The following is a 24,647-nucleotide window of genomic DNA, read 5'->3' on the forward strand; positions in this document are numbered from 1 at the left end:
TGGAGGCCATTGGAGTACAGTGACCTCATTGTCATGTTCAAGAAACCAGTTTGAGATGATTTGAGCTTTGTGACATGGTACGTTATCCTGCTGGAAGTAGCCATCAGAAGATGGGTACACTGTGGTCATAAAGGGATGGACACAGTCAGCAACAATACTCAGGTAGGCTGTGGTGTTTAAACCAAGCTCAGTTGGTACTAAGGGGCCCAAAGTGTGCCAAGAAAATATCCCCCATACCATAACACCACCACCAGCAGCAGCCTGAACCGTTGATACAAGGTAGGATGGAGTCTCTGCAGACAGATACACCATCACACAGTGAGAGTAGGTCTCAAGTGATGGTTTAAGTAGAGGTTTGTTTTCTCTTAGTCTCTCAGCTGATTAAAGAAACCTGTCATCATGTGAGTTTCTGTGAGTGTCCTCAGGGACGCGGTCCACCTGTCTGTCTGAGCGATGCATTCACTGTCTGACAGAGAGTCCTGTTGTTGTTGTTTCAGCTGATTAACTCTCAGCTGACCTCAGATCAGGAGGACTGTCACCACTCTCTTCTGTCTCTGCCATCTCTTTCTCTGCTGTCTGTGTCTGCTGTCTCTGTTTCTAATATTTCTGTTGTAGTTTCTGTTTCTGTTGTGCAGCATCTCTCAGAGCTGCAGGTAGTTAAAGTTTAGTTCTTCTTTATGTACACCCACTTAATTTCACTGGATCCTACATGTCCCATAATGCAGCTGGACAGTGTCAAATGTGTTTAGACCTGAAGTTGGAACCTGTGACAGAACTTAAGATTTTGTAGAAAAACAAATTCTTCCTACTCACCAGAGGACAAACCCTGTAGATGTTCATGACTCCATGTTGTTTCCTCTGACTCCACCTTCAGGACAAACCCTATATGTTTATCTTCACTGTAGTTCAGGCAGCCCAGTCGCCAGAAGAAAATGTTGGCACTGCATGTTTCTGCAAACCATGAATGCATCATGTTGGTACATTTCATATGTTTAATATCAACGTTTCTGAAGTGACGCAGTATATGAGCTGACTTTGTCATCAGGAGTCTCTGCTGTGTCACCTCAGCACAACATCTGCCAAGCTGCAGACCGCTGTTCAAGACCAAAAAACAACACAACTCATTGTGATTTAACGAGTCGTTGCTGTGTTTCCAGCAGCTTTTTCAACGTATTCTCATTACAGCTCCTCAAATACCACCTCTTTGTCAGTGGTCCTACATGTCAAATTATGCAACACATTCTCACTCTGACCTCGTCACATGTCGATGTTTGGTCATGGACTTTCCACGTCCAGATACGACATACAGGGTACCCTGGGTGCGCTGGTTGTTGACGTTCTGGGACGCCGTGTCAACTTCAGCCTGTTACATGCATTGTTTTGTTTTTTTCCAAGATGAACTTCTGTTTTCACAGGAAATTGAGAGATTACATACAGTCTCTTTCAAAATAAATGCACTACATCAGTACAACAATGGCAATTAGCATTTTTTCTCCTCCAACAACAAACGCACGTGGTTAGGTTTAGGAAAAAAGAACAGAGTTTGGCTTTAGAATCTTACAGGACGCGAATTCCGCCCTCCCAGGCAAAGGGCAGTGTTTGTCCACCACCCCTCCTGCTTGCTCTGGTCGGACTTTTGCTGCCTCAGCTTTCATCCTTGTCCCACCGCATTTCCCCCCAGACACCGCCAGGCATCATTAAACTTTAACGGCAACCGGCCGTGTATCATGCAGATGCTAAAGGACGCCTTTTTTCGTTGGTTTCTGATTTTGACGACTTCAGAGTGCGACTGGGCTCAAATATGACGCTCTAGGTTCCCTCCTGCGTCAATTTTAGACATTCATGGATGAGACAGTCACTGCACGCTGAAGCCTGTGGAGGATATTTGCAGAGCTGTAAGCCTGTGCTGCCCTCTGTTGGGCGAAGTCGCGGTACTCTCCACCTGGTATCAGGAGCAACTCTCCTGTGTCCTCTAAATCGGCACGCCTACTCTACAGTCTCTTCCCTGGTCACATGCCGCTCCGGTGTTCGCGCAACCTTCTCTACTCTGGACAGACACACGCTGCTCTATACAGGTGAAAGTCCAGAGTTTTTTTGACCCATCAACCTCCACTTCCACCCACCCTTTATGGACTAGTAGTTGCCACCAGCATCACTATCACAGTTGCCCAGTGTGTCTCATACCACTGCAAAGGCTGCCTCTGTGCACAGAGGTGGTATTTGATGAGTTGAGTTGTTGCCTACAGCATCACAAACTGCCACCATGTGGTGTGAACCATACTGCTGCTAAGATTGCCTCTGTGTGTCGGTGTCTCACAATGAGATGCCTAAATTGGCAGTGAGAATGGGCTGGTCTTTTTAGTTTTCAAGGACCCGTTGCTATTTTCCAGCCGGGATTGTGCCCCCCAGAACAGGGTAATTTATGCCAAGACATGATCTTTTCTCCACCATAACCAAATGGTGTTTGTGCTTAAACAACAACTTAACCACAGCACTGTTGAAATGTTACGATATGTTGAAATATCTACCACATAATAATGTTCAAATGTAACATATCTGTGGTTTGCAGACACGTATGATGCCAACATTTATTCTGAAGACTGGGTTGGTTCAGTATAGCTGTGTGTATAATGAACATGTTTAGGTGGCACTAACAGGACTGTAGCAGGAACTTAAACTTCCTGCCTCAATTTAGACTGTGTGTGTGTGTGTGTGTGTGTGTGTGTGTGTGTGTGTGTGTGTGTGTGAATATTTGTCCCATGATGTCAGTGTGAGGAGGAAGAACGGGAAAACTGTGTGGAGACGAAGAAAACACACACGCACGCACACACTGCCCCCCCCCCCCCCCCCCCCATCGGTCTGCAGATGGTAAGGTCCGCCCTGCTGTCAGTTTGAATTTGGGAACTTAAAGTTTCAGTTTGTCGAGCGGCTCAGAGGGAAAATAAAGTTTGAGGAAGGTTAACAGTTGATGAGTGAGACAGTAGTAAAAGTAAATGTAGTATGGTACTGCAGTACAATTTCTGAATCTGCAAAGTTAAAGTAGCAATAAAATGTAACTATTTAAGTACCTTGAATTTGTACTTAATTATTTTCTCTCAACCAGTGAAAATGTAAGGAAACAGTTTACTTCAGAATAACGAGCAACACATTTGTTGTCAAGGTGAAACAAACGTCTGAATTTTAACCCCTGCGGCTGTAGAGGTTTACATTCCTCTGTGCTGATCTGAGTTGGATGTAAAGCATGAAGCTACACGCTGCTTCTCACATTCTTTCCTTATTATCTTCTGAAATGTGTTGGACAAACTCCAGAGGTTTTTCTCCCGCACACTGAAAATAGGAGCACAGGAGAGAAGTTTAACCTCTTTATGTAATCAGGAAACACTCTGCGGACGCCTGTTATCAGACGCTCGAGTCGGATCTTGACTTTCCCTGTTTGATAAAGAATGTGGCAGCCAGAAGAGGTTTGGAGAGAAAAACATGAAGTAATTATTTAAAGACTGGTCGCACATCCACGTTTCAAATTCATGGGAAATTCAAGTTATTCCACCGGAATCGTAGTAAATTTGTGCAAATTATTTACATTTCTCAATTTAGTTGAACTGAGCTAACTGATCATTAGTGACATTTAATCTTTAGTATATTTAAAAGACTGAAAGTCTCTCCAGTGTTTTACTTCAGAGGTGAGAAGCCATAAAAATATCTGTAATGAGGAGACAGGAGAGAAACCAGTGTTTGTCCTCTGAGGAACTTTTGACTGAGTTTTATTGTGTGTGTGTGTGTGTGTGTGTGTGTGTGTCAGGTACACAGAGCTTTGTTGTTGTTTTCAGCCTGTTCAGTTTGTTTCGTCTAACAACAAAGAGAACAAAACTTCCAGAAACACTTTAATTTAAACTTTACAAGCCTCAGTGTGTGTGTGTGTGTGCGTGCGCATGCGTGCGTATGTGCGTGCCTGTTTGTGTGTGTTTGTTTGGACCACACCCAGTGTTTAGTCATGCTTAATGTGTTCACTGTGTTGACGTCGCACAGAGGTTTGGTTCCCATGCAGCTCAAAGAGAGACTGTGGAGTTTGAGGACGTTTTTTTTTAATTTTAGTTTTTTGTTTTTGTAATGTAATCAATTACATTTTTAAAAAATAACTGAATCACTTAATAATAACAACCACATTAACCTTAAAAAAACCCCACTATTTGAATTGTGCCATTAATTACATGTGATGTTTGTCAAATTAAAAGAAAATTCAGCAAGTCAAGAAAGTTGCAGTTTGTCAAGGTTTGCCATAGTAACAACACTGCTCAAAAAATTAAGGCAACACTTAACAGTCAAAGTCAAAAGCGGCCTTCACATGATAAGAACAATGCGCTTCGCTCACCGCCAGGTGCGGTGCAGCAGCGTGGTCAAAGTTCAAATAATTTCAATTCTGAGCGCAGCGCTCGGGCGGAAAATCCAAGCGGTGCACGACACCAAGGGTAGTGATGCCGCTTTGTCAGGCGTTGCCGCCCTCTCCATAGACAAACAATAGGACAACCAGTGCAAAGCGGTTTTACAGCTGATCATGTGTAGAGGCCTTAACACCAACTCAGTTAAACTTTGGGGATATCAATCTGTCCATTTAGGAAGCACAAATGATTGTGGATCAGTGTCAGCTGATTTGGTGCAAATCAAAGTAACAACAGGTGCAATGGAGACGCAAAAGCAAGATAACCTCTAAAAAGGTTTTACATGTGGTGGCCACAGACAGTTGCAGACTCCATGAGGGTGGCATGAGGGCCCGTCGTCCTCTAGTGGGACCTGTGCTCACAGCCCAGCACCGTGCAGCTCGATTGACATTCGCCAGAGAACACCAGAATTGGCAGGTCCGCCACTGGCACCCTGTTGTCTTCACAGATGAGAGCAGGTTCACACTGAGCACATGTGACAGACGTGAAAGAGTCTGGAGATGACGTGGTGAACATTATGCTGCCTGTAACATTCTCCAGCATGACCTGTTTGGTGGTGGGTCAGTGGTGGTCTGGGGAGGCATATACTTGGAGGGTCGCACAGACCTCCATGTCATAGCCAATGGTACCCTGACTGCTGTTAGGTACCGGGATGAAATCCTCAGAGCGATTGTCAGACCTTACGCTGGAGCAGTGGGCCCTGGGTTCCTACTGGTGCAGTGGGCCCTGGGTTCCTACTGGTGCAGTGGACCCTGGGTTCCTACTGGTGCAGTGGGCCCTTGGTTTCTCCTGGTGCAGGACAATGCCTGGCTTCATATGGCCAGAATGTGTAAGCAGTTTCTGGATAATGAAGGCATTGATGCCACTGACTGGCCTTCTCGTTCCCCTGACCTAAATCCAACTGAGCACCAATGAGATGTTATGTATCGGTGCATCCAACGCCTCCAAGTACCGCCACGGACTGTCCAGGAGCTCACTGATGCCCATCAGAAGCATGCCCAGACGATGTTTGTGCATACAGACATGTGGGGACTGTACACACTAGTGAGTCACATTATGAGTTGCCATGATACAATTTACACAAGCTGGAACAGCCTGTGATTTCAGTGTTTTACTTAGATTTTAGGTGTGATCTTGAATCCAGCCCTTTTGGTTTCCATTGACTGTTATTACATTATGTTGTTCTCAACAAATTATACAATGTGCATCAGAAAGATTTTCAACTTGAATAATTCATGACTGCACATATAAAACAGTAGATTGAGTATAGTTTCTCATTAACAAAAGGTTCTCCTCGTCACCATGTGTAAAATGTTCTGTGTAAATCTTCATACTGTAAATTCACGTCAGTCAATAAACCAGTCACAGCTTTGGATTGTTTGCTGGACATGAGGTGGTTTGTGCATTAGATGTTTGAGATGTTCAGGTAGAAAACAAGCATGAAGATCAAATAAATCTTTGACAGATTTAAATGTTCATTAAAAACAAAACAGCCTGATTGCAAAAGATGAAGTTACACAACCAGCAGCAGATTTCTCAAGACAATAAATCATCTGTGAACTTCATCCATCCTGACACAGACAAATGATTTCATTATGTCTCTGCAGACAGACAGACAGACAGACAGGTAATTTATTAACCTCCATGTGGGCATATCTGTGATATTACAGAGCACAGAAAAGACCAGAATGTAAAGTCTAATCACCAAAATACTGAAAACAAAATTAAAATAAGACAATCAGGTAGAAAATGTAAAAATGTGTCTGTAACTTGTTTCTTCTCTGTCTCCACAGATCAAACCTGAAGCTGTTGTCACATGTCGGATGTTAAAACTTTTGGATTCTTCTTGCTTATCATTTTTCATCAGTGGACATCAGCGGATTTGTGGGAATTACCTAATCCAAAAGAAATAATTTAATACCTTCCTCTTTGGACTCGTGGATATTCAGTTTTTATTTGGTGTTTTCCTCAGTCTGAACCCTCCTGGAGTCCAGACAGTTTTCAGTCTGAAGTGGGGTATACTTTGGGTCTTTGGGCCTCTGTGTGTCACTGCTGCTGGTGCAGTTTTTGTCTGAATGCCCCAGGATTATCCAGTGGCTGCAGTTCCACCCCAGGTCTGCAGGGCGGCAGCAGAGAGCGGCGGTCAGCCGCTGGATAAGCGGAGCATCGGCATGAGCGAGTTCTGGCACAAGATGGGCTGCTGTGTGGTGGCTAAACCACCGCCGGTAAGACACTCAATCAACTTACCTAATCTTAACCTAAATGTCCTCATAAACAAGGTTGAGATCAGAGGTCCTCAAACTGTGCCTCCAAACTATGGGGTGCCATTTGTAAAGTGACTCACACTGAAATTAACAGCAACATTTTGCCACATTTAGCTTCAAACAATGTTTAAAAAAGTGGTGTAAATTTTTTAAAGTCACTTTTTACCATGCTTACAGCAATATTTGAAATATGTTAAATATAATGTCACAGTTAAATCTAAATATTAAATGTTAAACCTAAATGTTAAATCTAAATCTAAGGGCTCTAGTTTCGCAGACCGGGCGTGGCGGAGGCGCACCCTGGCACAGCTACTCCTCTATCCCACCTCCGTCCCTCCTACTGGCACAAGTCGGAAAGAGGGAGGAGAGAAGGCGTGGAGTTGGTTTTACACACATCACACCAATCAAATGAGCCCCTCTCCTCGCCCTTAAATGTGCCGCGCGAAGGCGTAATGAGAGTTTACTCAATTCGTCATGGCAGAAGAGAGCAGCAGCGTCAGACGGCCAAACTTCTCCCAGGAGGAAACTGATGTTTTGGTCCGGGAGGTCCAAGCTCGCAGTGTCCGAATACATGGAACTGCAAGCAGACCTCCACGGGCTGATGATGCAAAGGTAGCCTGGGAGGAGGTCACCACAATTGTAAATCAATGTTGCGTTACTCTCGTGCGCGCGCACTCTCTTTCTCTCTCGCAGTCTCACTCTGTTTCTTTTCTTTTGACTTTTCTAAGATGACAGATGCTGAATATATACTCCCTATCTGATGCTGTGGCTGTTTGTGGTTGGCTGAGAGGGATGTGAACTTATTAGTCTGCAGCTGTGTTAATCAAATCAGGTTGGGTTTCCATTACGCGTGCCAAACGGTGCCAATCCCCTTTGATCTGACATCAGATGTGACAGGACAGTCGATATAGAGATACATTTATGTGCCGATTGCAGATAGTTGCATTGAATAGTGGTTTTTGGGTATTTATTGCATCGTTAATGTGCCTGACATTCTGGAAACCTGCCTGTGAGGTTTTGGTGACGTGTGTGCACTGTCCACAGGTCAGCCAAACTTCGGCTTACACCGGCTGCGCTCCCCCTGCGCTGACAGTAGACGTGGTTTCAGTTGGCAAGCTTTTAGCGCACCTTCGGCGAAGCCTTTTGGCACGAAACTGTCACTGCGCCAAGCTGGGTCTGTCGACACCTCCCTCAGCTGCGCCGCCACACCCATCTCAGCGCACCTCGGTCTGCCAAACTACCAAACTGAGTGCGCCTCGGGTTGCGCTGCTCGAAACTAGCTCTGCGCGGGGTTCGCCACCCTGCGCCACCCTGCGCTGCGCCGGGAAACTAGAGCCCTAAATGTTAAATGTTAAATCTAAATATTAAATGTTAAATCTAAATGTGCTTGGTGAAACTAAATATTTAGCTAATATGCAAATGCACACTGCCGGTCACCAGAAGTACCAAAAATAAAAGCCTGGGTGGTCAGACTGTTATTATAGCATCAAATAACGAATTAAAACCAAACTAATCGGAGAAAATGAACACTTGAACATACATCAGCGTGATAAGAACTACCTAAAATGACAGAAACCATGTTTGGAGAAATTTTATTTGACGTGCACTTTGAGTTTTTAATGTCTCATCCTTGCTTGGCAACATGCCAACATGTCCGGCGATTTAGCTGAAAACAGTGGAAAGGCCGTTTTTGCCACAATTCAGAATTTCAGCAGTGCATCGTTGGCAACAGCGACAGTATCCACCATAGAGCCATCACAGCACTCGGTAAGTTTGTTTTCTAACTCGCATAGCATATATTCCTTATGTTAGCACGTAAGCTATATGAAACTAGCTAACGTTAGCCCAGTAGAGATTTGCTACTCGCATCAATGTACTTCACGCATAGCGCATTTGTGTTTAAATTTTGACCACTGGACATCGCAACATTACAACACACAAAAGAAAATGTCGCTAATATTTTGTAAATGTCTCTTCAGGCTTCCACCAAATCTCTACTGGGCTAACACTAGCTAGTTTCATATAGCTATCATAAGGAACATATGTGACGCAAGTTAGAAAACAAACTTACCGAGTGCTGTGGTGGCTCTATGGTGGATGCTGTCGCTGTCGCCAACGATGCACTGCTGAAATCTAGATGGGACACTAAAAACTAAAACAAAGTACACTTCAAATAAAATTTGTAGTGTCATTTTAGGTAGTTCTGTCATTTTAGGTAGTTCTTATCACGCTGATGTATGTTCAAGTGTTCATTTTCTCCGATTAGCTTGGCTTTAATTTGTTATTTGATGCTATAAACACAGATTCCACCAGAGATAAAAACTCGTAATTGTACCATTCTCATATGGTTCTAAGGAAACTCCGACCAATCATTGCATTGCGACCGAGCTTCCTGTTTGTCTTCCCCATGTGGAGGCCTCTGACTGATGTAACCGCTCGCCTAACATCTCCCGGGGTTGTGTTTGACTGTGCAGGACAGGTAAGGTTATGTTTAGTTTGCTTCTAATATAACATATAAAGTTATGATAACACAGCATCCAGTTGCTAATGGCTAATGTTAGCCTACTGTAGCATAGCCGCTGAAACATTAACACTATCTTCCTTGTGCATTTCCACTTACTAGTAACGTTAACGCTACTATCTAATGTTAGCACTGTAACCTTATTATAAAACTCATCAGTCATCACTGACTCCGGTTGAGTTTTAAAACTCCGGGGTTGCGTTTGACTGTCTTGGTTGTAACGTTACACTCGCTCTCCTCTTCCGTGTATCTAACGTTACCTTGCCAACGCCTACGTCTATCATAGACATAATGAGGATGTAATGGAGGAGGGGGGATGGGACTTTGGAGGGAGGCGGGAGTTGTGGATGTTCAAAGTGCTGTGTGAAATCCAAGAAAGGTAAGAGTAGCTTTAAACCCCCAATGTCCTCAAATCCTAAAAACACCCCTGCATACACCTGACCTGTGCAGGGCTGCTGCGTCCGGCCCCTTGCCTCCTGTCATTTTTCAAAAGTGGCCCCCAGGTAGAGTAAGTTGGGTATCACTGGTCTAAACTTTGATGGAAAACTCCAGACCTCATCAGGTTCAGTGAATCTCTCAACAACTGGAAGTTACTCAAGAGGAAACAGGTGGAAGAACTTCCTCTTCCTGTTTCACTGTGACCTCTGACCTCCTGCAGGCCAACACCCTCCCTCCACATTATGTTACAAACATTTGTTTGGATGCTGTTTCCTGCTGAATTGCAGTTTTTTTTCTATGTAAAGATATATTTTAACTAAATCACATTCACTAGAAGGACTGACCCTGGCTTGTTTATAGATCAGGATAAATCCAGTATTTAAGGAAATAATCTTGTTGGACATCACAGAGTCCAAAACTGTGGACTTGTGCTTTAACCCCTGAGTCATGAACTGCTGTATGTTGTGTAACACAGATGTTACACCACAGCTGGGCGGAGGACTCATGGAAATATTTTCATTTCATCTTTAAGGCTAAAAAATTTGTTTTAGTGTTACTTTGATTTATCAGCCTAAAAGTCTCTTATTAGTCTCATAGTTACATTTAGGGTGGAGTTACAGTGGATTATAAACATGTAGAATTTAGATTTACTGAGAAAAAAGATACAAGGTGCTTATTTTTGGAATTGGTGTCAGGTATGAGAAAGAATAACAAGAAAAGTTTAGTCAAAGAAACTTTATCTCACTGATCTGACTTCAGACGGGTCAAAGGTCAACTACTGGAAAAGTGAATTATTTACAAAATGACAGAGGCTGGTATTCAGTGAAGTCTCTCCAGCCTCAAACAGCATTTAGTAGAACAGCCAAACATGCTGATTGGATCATCATAATAACACACAGCTCATTCCGTCTATAAGGACCAGGGTTATTGATCCTGTGGATCAACAGCATCATAGCCCGATCAGGTCATTGTAACGTTCTGCTGGGACTGGGAGGATTCAGAATTCACTAAATGTAATCCTGCATTTGTCTCTGTGCCTTGTTTCATCTGAAGTGTTGAAAACATAAGGTCAGTGATAGAACTACAGAGCAGTTTGTGTATGAATGAGTCCCCATTTTGTTTATCTCATGAATGCAGGTGACGCGATACACAATCCTGCCAATGTTTTCACATCATGCAGGACAGGAGGCGATATTGTGTGAGGAATCAACCCCATCGGCAGGAAAAAAAATGTTGGCATCGTATGTTCCTGCAAACCACAGATACCTTACATTTGTACCTTACGTTTCAACAGCTCTGTGGTTAACCTGGGATTAGATTTAGACACAAAACCCACTTAGTTATGGTTAGGAAAAGATCATGTTTTGGCTTAAAATACCTGGTTTGGAGACACAATCCTCACAGCATCAAAAATAAACACAACATTAGCAGTCACACATACATTTACTGATTTAATGTGGGCAAAATGAATAGAAACGAATGTGTTGCAGCTACAAAACCATCATCAGCAGTGTTGGGCAAGTATTAGTATCAGTATTCGCCTTCATTTGAAAGTAATAGGTTACTTATTACACTACTTTTGCATCACTTTCATAATGAGCTCAGAACTAATGTTGATTTTAAATGGATGAGGGTCATGTTGTTTTGCTGAAGCTCCAGTTTATTACATTTTATTTCAAATCCAGTCTGACCCATTCATGCATTCATATACAGTGGTTACCACTTTGTATTAAAATCCCTGCTTAAATTAATAATAGTGTGAGGATGCAGAAACATTAAAAAGTCTAGACCAGTGGTTTTCAAACTTTTTTGCCCAACACACACCTGTATCTATATCTGTGCACAATAGCTTCTATAACGTGTGTTATCACTCTCATCACAACATAAAACAATAAAAATAAAGACTAAGACAGGTAGCTTTCATGATACTGTCTACTGACAATTTGTTTTTCTCCTTTCTTTCAGTGATAGGTCATCTTCAATGTTGCTTTGTTGTAATTTGCCCCGTACAATAACGCAATCCACTGTCTCAGTCACAGCTTTCTCCTTTTAAATGTTATCACCCCTCACACAGGCTGCCAATCAGGGCTTTTGATGTGACACACACTTATAATCCTCACGTGCAAACAACGACAAATAGGTTTCCGTGGAGTTTTTGTAAATGAAATGAAATTAAATTTTTTAGCTAGAGTTTGCCTCTTTATTAGGAAATGGATGTGCACAACATACTGATACAGTCAATTGTAGGGTGACCATATTTTGATTTCCAAAAAAGAGGACACTCGGCCCGGCCACGAGATAGCATACTTAAATGATACTCGCAGTTTACTCAAAGATGCCTTATAATTTTAATATATTTAAAATTGATATGTATGGATAGAAAATTCAGTTATATTACAAAATAATATCTCTCAAAGACAGAATTTCAGATAGGCCCCAATAGGGGACACATACACACACTAGAATGTGGTGATCCGAGCCCGACAGTACCCGACGGGTCGGGTGGGTTTGGTCAAAAATGTAGCTATAAATTGTATTCGGGCTCGGGTCGGATTCGGTCAGCTTTCAGTGAAAATGTAGTGTAAAAAATAAATAAAATCCTATTGTCTGTCCTGTTTACTGCTTGGGCACTGTTATTTACGTGACAACACCTGAACATAACACACACAGACACGCATTGGCTGTTTGTTTCTACCTCTTCCCTCTCTGGAAGTCTCGGACCTCCCGTCGCCCGCCTCCGCCTTGATTAAACGCTGAAAATAAAATAAAAGAGGGAGACAGGTTTTTCCTATTTTATCTTATTTTGTTTTATTTCTCCCTCTTCTCTCACTAGAAGCGTCGGACCTCCCGCCTCCCGCTCCCGTCTCAAACACGGAGGTCTCCCTCTCCGCTGAGCACGCCCGGCCTGTTAATAGCCTGTAACCGTAACAACTGTGTGACACAAACTCAGTGCTTTGGTCATTAAATAATGTCGGGCTCGGACAGAAATATGCGGCCCGTGCCGCACTCCAACACACACACACACACACACACACACACACGGAAAACCGGACATTATCATCAGTTTATAAATACCCCCCGGACGCCCCGGACGGGACGTGAAAAGTGGACATGTCCGGGCAAAAGAGGACGTTTGGTCAGCCTAGTCAATTGAAAATAATTCATAACTTTTTTATAGGCCCAGTTTAATATTGCAATAATGATGTGTGGTTATCACAGAATTCCAAAGCACACCCGGATTGGCATCACGGCACACCATATGAGATCCACTGGTCTACACCATTTAAAATATATGAATATCCTTGGACACAGGGAGGGTCAGGCAGAGGATTTAAGTCTGATAATTATGCCCATGTCGTTGAGACGTCCCAGATGTGGTGTCGGTTGTCGTCTACTGTAACACACTACACAAGATAAAATGATGGATTATTGCGTACGACAGTCATTGTCGTTCATAATCCGAGCATCGGATAGCATCGAGTTATAATCAGGTTGATATCGTGAAGTGTGACCCTGGCATAACTAAAACAGCTTTTTATCAACTTTATCTATAAAACACTTCTTAACACACAAAATAGTTAATCCAATGTGTTTTATGGTGCAGAGAGACAAATGTGATGAAAGACAGGAGACAAACAAAATTAAGATAAAGTTAAAATAATAGAAAGCACACGGCTGTGGCTCAGAAGGAGAGCAGGGCCCTATTTCAGAAAGCAGCATTAGTGAAAACTAGAGTATGTTAAGCCTGAGATGAGGGCAACTCTGAGTTTTCCGTTTCACAAAGCCAGTTCAGCGTAACCCTGAGTCAGTTACTATGGCAACATACTCTGTGAAGCAAAACTGCGAGCTTGCAGGTTTGCTTCATCTTCATCTTGATCGCCTGCTGATCCAGCGTGCAGCAGGAAGGAGAGACATGGCATGTCCTTTTATTGAATTAATTTGTGGACGTTGAGGCATTTTATTCAGAGGCTGTTGCATAAAGAGAAGGTGATTAGACCCCGTTTGGATGTCTCCCCGGAGGAGTATCTATATGAAAGATACAATTTCGCTTCACACTTCATCATTTATCTTAACAATCTGTTCTGCCCAGATATATCAAATATTACACATCATGGATTTGCATTATCATCGGAGAAAAATCTTATGCATTGCCCTTTGATTCTTCGACAACAGCAGTTTTCTTTATAACATCAGAGTCATTGAATACATCAGCAAGGCAACTGTTTGTCAGGCCGTAAGAAAAGTGACTCTGGCTCTGAAAGGACTTTTGCGTGTTTTTGTCAGAAACGACAAAGAAAGTTCCACAGAGTATCAGTGGCGTAGTCCTTGTAACAGCAGCCGCGGTTTAATACCAGCCTGTAGTCCTTTGCTGCATATTATTCCGTATTATTATATAGCGTCACTTCACATTACCTATTAACACGCTCTGCAGTCTTTTCCCATCCCACCTCACGCTGTTTAGCTGCAGCTGCTGTATTAGATTTTTTTTTTTCATGTCTTCATTCTTGGTCATTAAAATCTCCTATTCAGTTGTGATGAAATAAGTGGCTCTGCTTGTAACTCCGCTTTCTGCCACTGAAAATCATGTTATCTGCACTCCACTGATGATGTCTTTTGGTGCTCACTGTGAATGAGCTTCCCTCAGGCTGAACATACTCAGAGTTGATTGAGCTAATTCTGGTCAACTGTTCTGGAACTGAAAACTCAAGAGTTTCCCAGTTTAGGCTGGACAGGTGGAAAGTGACAGACAGTGTGACAGTTTAAGTCAGATCTGTTTACGTGTTGTTTACTTATCGACAGTAATAACTGATAACTGACCAGTTGGGAACCACTGATCCACATGTTCCACAGCTCAGCAGCAGCTGAGCAGCACGGCTCACATGGGCAGTGTGGCTGCTCTGATCTGTTAACATAGGCTAGGCTTGTCACGATACCAGAATTTCAGTAGTCGATACAAAACCAGTGAATTTCCAGGATTCTCGATACTCTTTCGATACCACGATAAAAATCAAAAAACAGAACTCATGTGTTTCTAAATTCACTACTTTGTTAAAACTGTTTCAAACTTTAACCCTAACTCTAAGGCCTCATTTACACCGCAAGCGACCCACAAGCGTTGCGGCAGCACGTTTATTCACACCAAAACCGAACAGACGCATCGCGCAGCAGCTGCTGCTGTCCCATCAAAATAAAAACCATACCCGAACCGTTGGAGGCGGTAGTGCACCATGTTTGCAAATTTCCAATAAACCCCAAAGAAGAAGTGAGTTTGGACCCAAAGCCCAGGTTGGACAAGTTTGCGCGCCAGTGATTATTCCAACGCTTGGAGAATTAATATTTAGCACTACAAATGGGTAAGTACATGAGTAAGTACTGTCAGGCCTCGCTTGGTCAAGGGCAGTACTCGAGTTGAGGGGGGATGAGGGGGGATGAGGGGGGATGGCGTCCCCCTTGAAATAAAAACGGTCAAAATCATCCCCCTTCTAAAATTGCCATCCCCCTTTCCATCCCTTGTCTCATTTTTTGAATGAACGTGGTATTACTGCTATTTCAACATTTAGTTTTACCTTTGGTTTCACGCATATCGAGTAAAATACTGTGGACGCATGCAAAGATAATTTTATATCATATCTCAGTGAGCTGAGATATGCCTGTGCCCTATAGAGAGCGCCCGAACAACGCTGCGTCCAAATTCATACCTGTACTTCTCTATGGATTTTCTCTGCAACCGTGCGTTGTACCGAGAAGCCACTGATATCACGTGAAACAGCCCCACCTGTCGGTAGTCCAATGTTTTCACAGCGGAAAAAAATGATAAAATTACACTAAAATGATGTATAACAAAGCTTTCATACAGCTCTGCACACACATTACTCTTGGATGGATTACTCACGAATGCAGGGTCGCACAGAAATGCCACACATATAACATGAAAGCGCAGGACCAGAGCTTTCCAGTGATATCACACACATCATTGTGCTGACATCCCATCATGCTATAAATACAGATCATATGTCTACAAAATAAAAACCTGACGAATTTCTTTACAATCCATTATACAGATCTTGTTATCAGTCACTTCATATAGTGAGGAATAATATTATTACTATTTTTCTATTATCCAGATAAAACACATTTTTGACTTGTGAATGAGTCAATAGAATTTCTTGCAATAATGAAAAAATACTGGCAATCATGTCCGCCTGGCACAAACCACATGTTTTGGACAGCTGTGAAGTGACAGAATGTCCCAGCATCATGGTTCTTATATTGCCAGATTCCATATATGGCAGAATATGTCAACTTCCAACTTGCTATGGTGAGATACGTGTAAAAATGTAAGAATTTAGTAACACAGATTTGTTTTTTTCATTGATTAATATAAAATACAGACACATAGAAGGACGTGATGATGGCAAATCTGGTTAGCCCAGATTGTCCTGAAAACAACAAGATATAGCATGTGTATGTAGCCTTTATAATGACTGTGATATGAGCTTAAAAGTAAAGGCAGGAAAAATACCCCAAAAAGGCCTAGGGCCCAAAGGGTACAGTGATATTAAAAGGAAGGTGAGAAATTATTTTCAGCACCAAATTTAATCCACACTTGAATGTTGGTTATTTTCAAGAAAATATGTAGTTTTCTTAAAAATCAACTGGAAGAGTAATGTCATGTGCTTGCATAAGATTTCTGCTCAGTCATTCTAACAAAACCATAATGAGCTTGTTTTCTTCACATAGAGGATAACTATGGCCAGCAAGCAAGGGCAAGAAATATTGAGAACAAAAACCATGACTATGAAAATCTCTGGAAACTTTTATGAGAGTGGGGTAGGCAGCCATAGAATTGGTCCTATGTATTTTGTATTATTTGTATTTTTAATATATTTTTATATTTAAAGTTTCAATTTGCACTCCATGCCCTGAACTTGGGAATTTTAACCTACAATATTTGTATTTGTATCAATAAAGATCAACATTTTTCCCAATTTCTTTTTCATTTTTTTAATGAAGGGGTTCTTGTTTAATTTATATGATTTAATTAATAACAATTAAAAAATAACCCTTAGATACCAGTTTGATCATATACCACTAACTGCTTTTTTGAAAAATACACTATAATTCAATATTTAAAAGCAAAATTGACTTTGATTATAGTATCATCGGTTGACCCAAGTAGAAGACGAAGAAATGATTTTGCACTTGTCCTGTGCATTTGACCCTAACTATGTAAGAGCAGTGGTGCTATGGCAGACCCTCTGCGCTGTCATCAGCACAAATTATGTCCCCATGTGAAAAGATCCACCATCCCCCCTGATTTTTTTTTACAACTTGAGTACTGGTCAAGCGGGAGATGTCTACACACAGAGGTCACAACACACGCAAACTAGTGTTTTTTGTTGAATACCGCGACCATTTGCTCACGACTTGTGCAAAAAAATTGGCGTCTCTTCTATTTCCGAGCTTGCTCGCGAAAGCAGCACGACTCGAGCAGCGCGTAGAGCGGATGCGGTGTGAATGCTCTAACCTGTTAACATGCTAACAGGCGTTCTTCTTCAGCGCTCGTCCTTGGCACTGACTGAAGCGCATATACTGCCCCCGTCAGCTCCGACAGGAATCGACACGGCCCGCTGAGGGCAAAGTTGTATGCGGTACTTACAGTACTGAAAAAAAAAACAGGTACCGACGTATTTTTTGCGCGTTTGCATCGACTTGGTACTGAAGTATTGGTTCTCATGACAACCCTAATAGGCACTAACACATGCTGCTCACGCAGGCAGTGCGGTCCAGGTGTCATTGTACTTTAACACAGCAAACTCTTCCCAGCACTCCTCTCTCCAACTTGCATTCTCATTTTCTCTGTTGTTTTTCAACAAGTCACCTCTCGTGAGATTTCAGAACAAGATGGGGTCATAAAAACAAATGGTCCAGGGAAAGATAATGAAAAATGTTTCATTTCTCTGTAGGGATCCTTTCCATATAATGTTGTCAGACACTTAGAAAAACAAACTGAACCTCCTAGAGAAAAAAAAACAAACACTTTTAGTGGACATAAATTAGCAGTACATATTGCCCAGCGTGGTTACACTGCACCTTGTTTCACTGTTGCAGGCTGCAGCGCTCGCTCTAATTCTGGGCCAATTTCAAAAACTGTTGTTCCCAGTAGACACTTAAGCCCCGTTTCGTTTACGCTTTCGGTCTAGTACCTTTGGAACCAAAAGTAACCTTTCAGACATGGTACTAGACCCTAGGTTCATTTAGTGTTTCCTCCCAAACAGTACTCTTAAATGTGGGCAGGGTTGTTGTCACTCACTGCTCCGTCCAGCACTCGGTGAATATATCCTTATTACCAGTGACACAGATGGAAGTGTGCACCTTGTTTATCGTCCACAGAATGAGGTTGCACGCCAACATTTTCAGAACAAAATAAAACTGGCTGCAGTGAGAGTCTCTCTCCATGGGATATTTAAAAATAGCTCAGCTTCTCAGGCAAGCACAGGGGTTTAGTGCTGCCGTAGCCCACGGGATCAATGCTCTGCAATGCTTTTTTTTTCTCCAAGTGAGGATTAGAATATATGCAGTTCACATAATCCCATTAAAATTAATATATATTTTTTAACACGTGAAGATCCAGCCATTACTAAAAGTGTATGTCATATAAAAACTAAAGTAATAGTCAAAGTTGTCACAGTGAAATTTAAGGTGCGCTTCATGTCGTCAGCTCATGCACTGGGTGACATTACAAGTTAACATTCCACCTTAAAAGTTGCTGGCAGTCAGCCCAGTGAATGAAGTTGTTTTTTCTCAGACTACAGCTGCTGCAAGAGGCAGCAAAACATCTTCAGAGCTACAACTCAGCCCTGAGCAGAGTTACCGTCCACTATTGACCAATCAATGGACTGCAGTGTTCACAGCTCCACCTTTTAGCACCAGATTTGTGTGTTAGGTACCTCAACAGAGGAGGGACCTAAAATGGGGACAGTACAGAATGGTTCCAAAAGTAACCATCCACAACTTTTCAATGTAGAAACGGGAAAAAATGTATACTGAACTGAACTGTACCGTACCGTACTACTTGGTGAAAACAGGGCTTTAGACACAAAAACATGGAATGTAGGATCCACGTTAAAAAAAACACATACGCTTCCCTTTAAGTAAAGTTTTTAATACAGAACTTTTACTCGTAGTGGAGTATTTTCACAGTGTGGGCTTGGCACTTTTACAGCAGTAACGATCTGAATACTTCTTCCAACACTGCAAATAGTGAACAACCTTCATGAAGTTCTGTACTAAATAATATCACACACACACACACACACACACACACACAGAGTTATTATTACAGCAGCACTCAGTAGACTGGTGAGAGGAAGTCTTCCTCCTCCTTCTTCTTCCTGTGTCTGTATTTATAGTTTTCTTTTTGTTCCATTGTGGCACTGCAACAATACACTGTTAATAAACACACACACACATACACACATACACACACACACACACACACACACACACACACACACACACACACACACACACACACACACACACACGGGGGAAGTTAAACTGAGCTTCACAATGTAAAAACTCAGCAGACTTCAGCAACAGATGTTCAAATGTATAGAAGTCATCCAGGGGTTTACTGACAAAATGAAAATAGAGACGTTTACTGTGTGAACAGGTACAGACAGAGCAGATCAGAGTTCAGGTGGCCTGAAAGCAATGTCATGAAGCAACATTGACAATCTGGCCAAGAATGAGTGGAATTGGGTGAGTTATATCCTGCAGGGCTGTTGAGGAGGAATGTAAACGGGTGAGAGTCAGGTGACCTGGACAGGAGGGGTGGTCTGAGGACACCTGGTGGACAGAGGGACGCAGCGGGCTGGAGGGAACAGGGAGAAAGACTTTGTGACAACTAGTTACTCATCAAATGAAGAAAACGGAGGACAAACATCTAAAGTACAACACAATGACCACGTTTATAATAACGGTTACTAAATATGACAGTATTTCAGATTTCAGATCATATCTGATGTGTGAAGTTTGGGTCTCTTGTCATGTTTCAGAGAGACTGTCCTTTAAACTTATCATTTTCAGTTTTTAGCCCAAACACGTAAAGGATCCAAAGTTTTACATTAAATTATTATTACTATTCTAAAAATTTGAAGTGGGGTTGAATGAGGTACTTATCCACATACCTTTATCTCTAGGGAGGTGCTAAGAAGTCCCTTTGCATTTTCACACATAACAGAGCCAAACGACAGCAGCATTGTTCCGCTCCAGCGTCTGATTTTGAGAGCATGCTGCCATTGCGGGATCAAAAGAGGTGTGACATCTAGCACAACAGTGTCAGCCTCTAGTGTTACATTTAACACACCCATTGTCAGCACTGTAAAAACAATAACAATGACACTAATATGTCAATAACAATCATTGTTCACTGGCTGGTCTCGTCCTCTGCTCGGAGGGTAAGGAGGTCCTGGACCTTGGTGTTTTCACAATTTGCGGACATTTACAGCTGCTGTTCATCTTCTTTGAGTTAGCTGCTAACTGCTAGCAGCTACTTTTTGAATCTCCAGTGGTGGGTTGCACACATAACACGTTGTCAAAATTTCACACACATCCTGCTGGCTGTCTACCCTGGAAATCCAGAGTTCTCGCGAGAGCACAATTTGAATTTGCTCAGCGAGTCATTCTGGCAATCAGTAATGATGCTCATTACCTATGCCCATGAAACCGAGCTGCACCAATCACATCGGTGTATCTGATATAGGCAGGCCAGAGGCGAGCTAAACAGATGACGACAGCGCTGCGACGACGAAGTCCGGAATCAGTCAGTAAACATTGCAAGATGGCTACGGATGAACACCAGTTGTTTGAAACAGCTTTGGTCGCTACAATGAACGAGTTAGACTTGGCTTTTTCTCTAAAAGAGGAACAGAAGACAGCACTCGAGTCTTTCCTTTGCAAGAAGGACGTTTTTGCTATTTTGCCGACCGGATACGGCAAGAGTCTAATCTACCAGTTAGCTCCGCTGGTAGCTAAGCGTATACATCACCCTGTGTATTGTTCTGATTGGTCGTAGTGTTATCCAGTTGCGTGTAGTGATATTTTCAAATGCATGCTTGGTGCCGCCCCTCGAGTTGGGCCATTTTCATTACTCATGGCCAGACCCTAAATCTTTCTAGATTTGGGTCTGGATTTCCAGGCTACTGGCTGTCCCTTTTAAGCTGAAAACACACGTTGGCATGTTATGTGTTGCATGTCAAGTACTGCCCCTAGCACACACCGACACGTCGCGCTGCAGCTCATTGGCAGACAACCACACAAGTTATTACTACTTTTACTGACAGATCTGTACCTCTTCCACCTCTGCATGAGCTTAAAGTCATGTGTGGACACCCACTAATTAAAGTTGATTTCTCACCTTAAAGAGATAGTGCACCCTATAATGAAAATTCAGCCATTATCTACTCACCCATATGCCAATGGAGGCTCAGGTGAAGTTTTATAGTCCTCACAACACTTGCGGAGATCCAAGGGGAGAGGGGGTTAGCAACACAACTCCACCTAATGGAGGCTTACGGCGCCCCAGATTCAAACGTCCAAAAACACATAATTAAAACCACAAAATATCTATACTATACTATACTATACTATACTATACTGCTCGTCCGTAGTGATCCAAGTGTCCTGAAGCCCCGACATAAAAAGTTGTTTGGAAAAATGTCATTTGAATTCTGTTTTTAGCCTCATTGTAGCCTGCAGCTCTACCTGCCTCTCTGTGTGCCGCGTTCACGTGTGTGAGCTTGCGCGAGACATGGGCACTGCGTTCATGTGTGAACACGCACACGTGAACGCGGCGCACAGAGAGGCAGTTAGAGCTGCAGGCTACAATGAGGCTAAAAACGGAGTTCAAATGACGTTTTTCCAAACAACTTTTCAGCATATGGGTGAGTAGATAATGAGTGAATTTTCATTTTTGGTTGTACTTTCCCTTTATGAGCTGATCTCCAGACCTACAACTTGCCAGGCAATATCTTTTTGGCCATTGCCTTTATAATGTCAGGATTGTGGATCGTTTAGCTCGGGATATAGCTCTACCTCAGTGACTCTTTTCTCATTCAGTCTTTGTCACACATGAGACACAGCAACAGCTACAGAGTTCTCTTTATACATCAGTGGTGAGGAGAGGAGTTGAGCTGCCATAGGAGCAGACAAAAAGAGCCTCTATGGGAGCTGGTATGTACAACAGAGAGTGAGTATGGGAAAAATGCATTTAATCACGGGGGCGGTGAGGCTGGAAATAGGACAATCGCATGAATGGCCATGGGGCAGCACGTCCAGGAGTGCCGGTGCGTGCCTAGCCACCACCGATGTGGAGTTGTGCATTGAAAATAATAAGTGCATATTTTTGAAGTGCAGGGTTCACCACTGGTGTGTTTTGGCCTTTCTACAGACATCATTTCAGCACTGATACTCCCTCCACTGCCGGCTTAAAGACAATGCTGTCCCCTTATTCTGCAATTGTACCTTTTATACAGAATGACAAGGCGGCATAACAGCGGGAAATTTCCATCTTGAAGAGGCAATGTAAGGGTGGTTTCACACCTGCCCTGTTTGGTTTGGTTCAATCGAACTCAAGTTCGTTTGCCCCCCTAAGTGCGATTTGTTTGGGCAGGTGTGAACACAGCAGTCGCACGCGGGTGTGCACCAAAACAACTGGACTGAGACCTTCTTGAAGGGGTGGTCTAGGTCCAGTTACAAATGAACTCTGGTGCGGTTTGTTTGTGGTGAGAACGTGTTCTGACCTCAATCCTAATCAACTGCAGTCACATTACGCATTGTTTGGGTTAAACACGAGCATGTTACAGTCGTGGAGGATTATTAATGTGCACCTCCTCCTGTACTGCCTTGATATGCACATTTGGCGCATCAAATGCTTCAAAACATTGTTTTCTAGTTGGAGCCGCGCCTCGTTTTCAAACTGTATGATTTGCCTAAAATGAACAATGCAAGTAATATAGTCCACGATGACCAGCACTAAAATCAACCTGCATAGTTGTCCCTCCATTGTGACGTTAGAAAGTGTCGCATTTGTCTTGCAAGTGTACTCTTCTTCAACATTTTGTTTATTTCCTTTATTTTTTCTACATGGAAATTCTGACCAATCAAGAGCAACTTTATCGTGCAAGGCATTTTATGTGGTCTGCTTGGGTTCAGCCCACTTGACATGCTGCTGTGTTGTGCTATGGCCTATTCAAGTCCTGGAATTTGTTATTGACATGACAACGCCTAAACGCAACATAGGCTCCGTTCCATTGAGAGTGTGTGTACAGGGCCGTGCTGCGGGTTCGGTACGGGCTCAGTTATAATTGTCTCTGACTCAGGTCGGGTTAGGTCAGAAAAATGCTGCCCAAGCCGCGCTCTAGTGTGCTCACCTGTGTGTGTGTGTGTGTGTGTGTGTGTGTGTGTGTGTGTGTGTGTGTGCGCGCATGTGTCTGTGTCTGTGTCGGGGCCGAACTCTGCTGTGCGTGATACAGAGCGCAGAGTTGTAAACATGCAACCCTGTAGAGACAGAAATGACATGCCGTCATGTAAATAAGATAAATAACATTAGGCTTTTTAGTTTGTTTAATAAAAGGACAAGGTATAGACATGTTCTTTAGGAAAGGTAACCTTTAATGACTTCTGTTGTGATCTGGTTCTATATAGAAAATAAAATTAAATAAAATCAACCTGATCTTCAAGGGGGGGCAGGGGTGTTGTTGGGGGGGGGGGCACCCCCCTAATATAATGGTAGGGGAAACACTGCCGTAGGAGTACTTTTACTGCTGCTGAAATGTGTAACTCAAAAACATGATAAATAAAAAAACTGATCACACCTGATCTGTTGTGACTGTTGACGGGTCCTGTTGTTGCCATGACAGCGGCTCACCCTGTATGTGGGAGGAGGATGAATCACATCCAGCTGGCGTGTGGTTCAGAAAATATTCACATCTATCAAACATTACGTAACATCCACATCCACCAGGTACATTTACTCAGGTACAAATCAGAGGTACTTTACTCGAATACTCCTTCTCTATTATTATTAGTTTTAGTTGCTTTACTAATGAGGGTTTTTTTTAGTGTGGTATTAGTCCTTTTACTGCAGTAAAGGATCTGAATACTTGCTGCTCAGGTCAGTTGAATCGTCTCTAAGAAGTTTATAACATTTGAGTTTTCCTGTGATCTGACAGACCATGTTACACAACAGCAGCTCTGAATAATCCGGAGGAACATAAGCCTCTTACATCAGATCCAAACACCACTGATTCTGGATCAGGTCTCGCTTCGTCACAGCGGGATTAACAGTACTCTGACAGTAGAATGGGATTTTAATGAGGTGTTCACTGTTAGTGTGCCAGGGCTACAAGTGCCACTGAATGGAGCACAGTGTCCCTGAATGCAGCTCAGAGTGTCCCTGAATGTTGTGAAGAGTGTCCCTGAATGTAGTGAAGAGTGTCCCTAAACACAGCTCAGAGTGTCCCTGAATGCAGCACGGAGTGTCCCCGAACACAGCTCAGAGTGTCCCTGACTGCAGCTCAGAGTGTCCCTGAATGCAGTGCAGTGTCCCTGAATGCAGTGCAGAGTGTCCCTGAATGCAACACAGTGTCGCTGAATGCAACAGTGTCCCTGAATGCAGTGCAGAGCGTCCCTGAATGCAACACAGTGTCCCTGAATGCAGTGCAGAGTGTCCCTGAATGCAACACAGTGTCGCTGAATGCAACACAGTGTCCCTGAATGCAGTGCAGAGCGTCCCTGATCATAGTACAGAGCGTCCCTGAATGCAGTGCAGAGCGTCCCTGATCGTAGTGCAGAGTGTCCCTGAATGCAGTGCAGAGCGTCCCTGATCAGAGTGTCCCTGAATGCAGTGCAGAGCGTCCCTGATCGTAGTGCAGAGTGTCCCTGAATGCAGTGTAGAGCGTCCCTGATCGTAGTGCAGAGTGT

At 43.0% G+C, this 24,647-nt stretch overlaps 1 protein-coding gene across 3 annotated transcripts in view; it reads left to right on the forward strand.

Annotated features, from left to right (window-relative positions):
* cdc42se1 (CDC42 small effector 1) overlaps positions 1 to 24,647 on the forward strand; it is a 43,198-nt gene that overhangs the window by 9,780 nt on the left and 8,771 nt on the right. For all 3 annotated transcript variants that reach the window (XM_050035358.1, XM_050035356.1, XM_050035357.1), the window contains one exon: positions 6,230 to 6,661. In XM_050035358.1, coding sequence (XP_049891315.1) covers positions 6,512 to 6,661 — 150 coding nt within the window. In that variant the 5' untranslated portion in view covers positions 6,230 to 6,511. The remainder of the gene's footprint in view (positions 1 to 6,229; positions 6,662 to 24,647) is intronic.

The sequence above is a fragment of the Epinephelus moara genome, chromosome 22 (genome assembly GCF_006386435.1).
Source record: "Epinephelus moara isolate mb chromosome 22, YSFRI_EMoa_1.0, whole genome shotgun sequence".
In the NCBI taxonomy this organism is placed as follows: Eukaryota; Metazoa; Chordata; class Actinopteri; order Perciformes; family Serranidae; genus Epinephelus; species Epinephelus moara.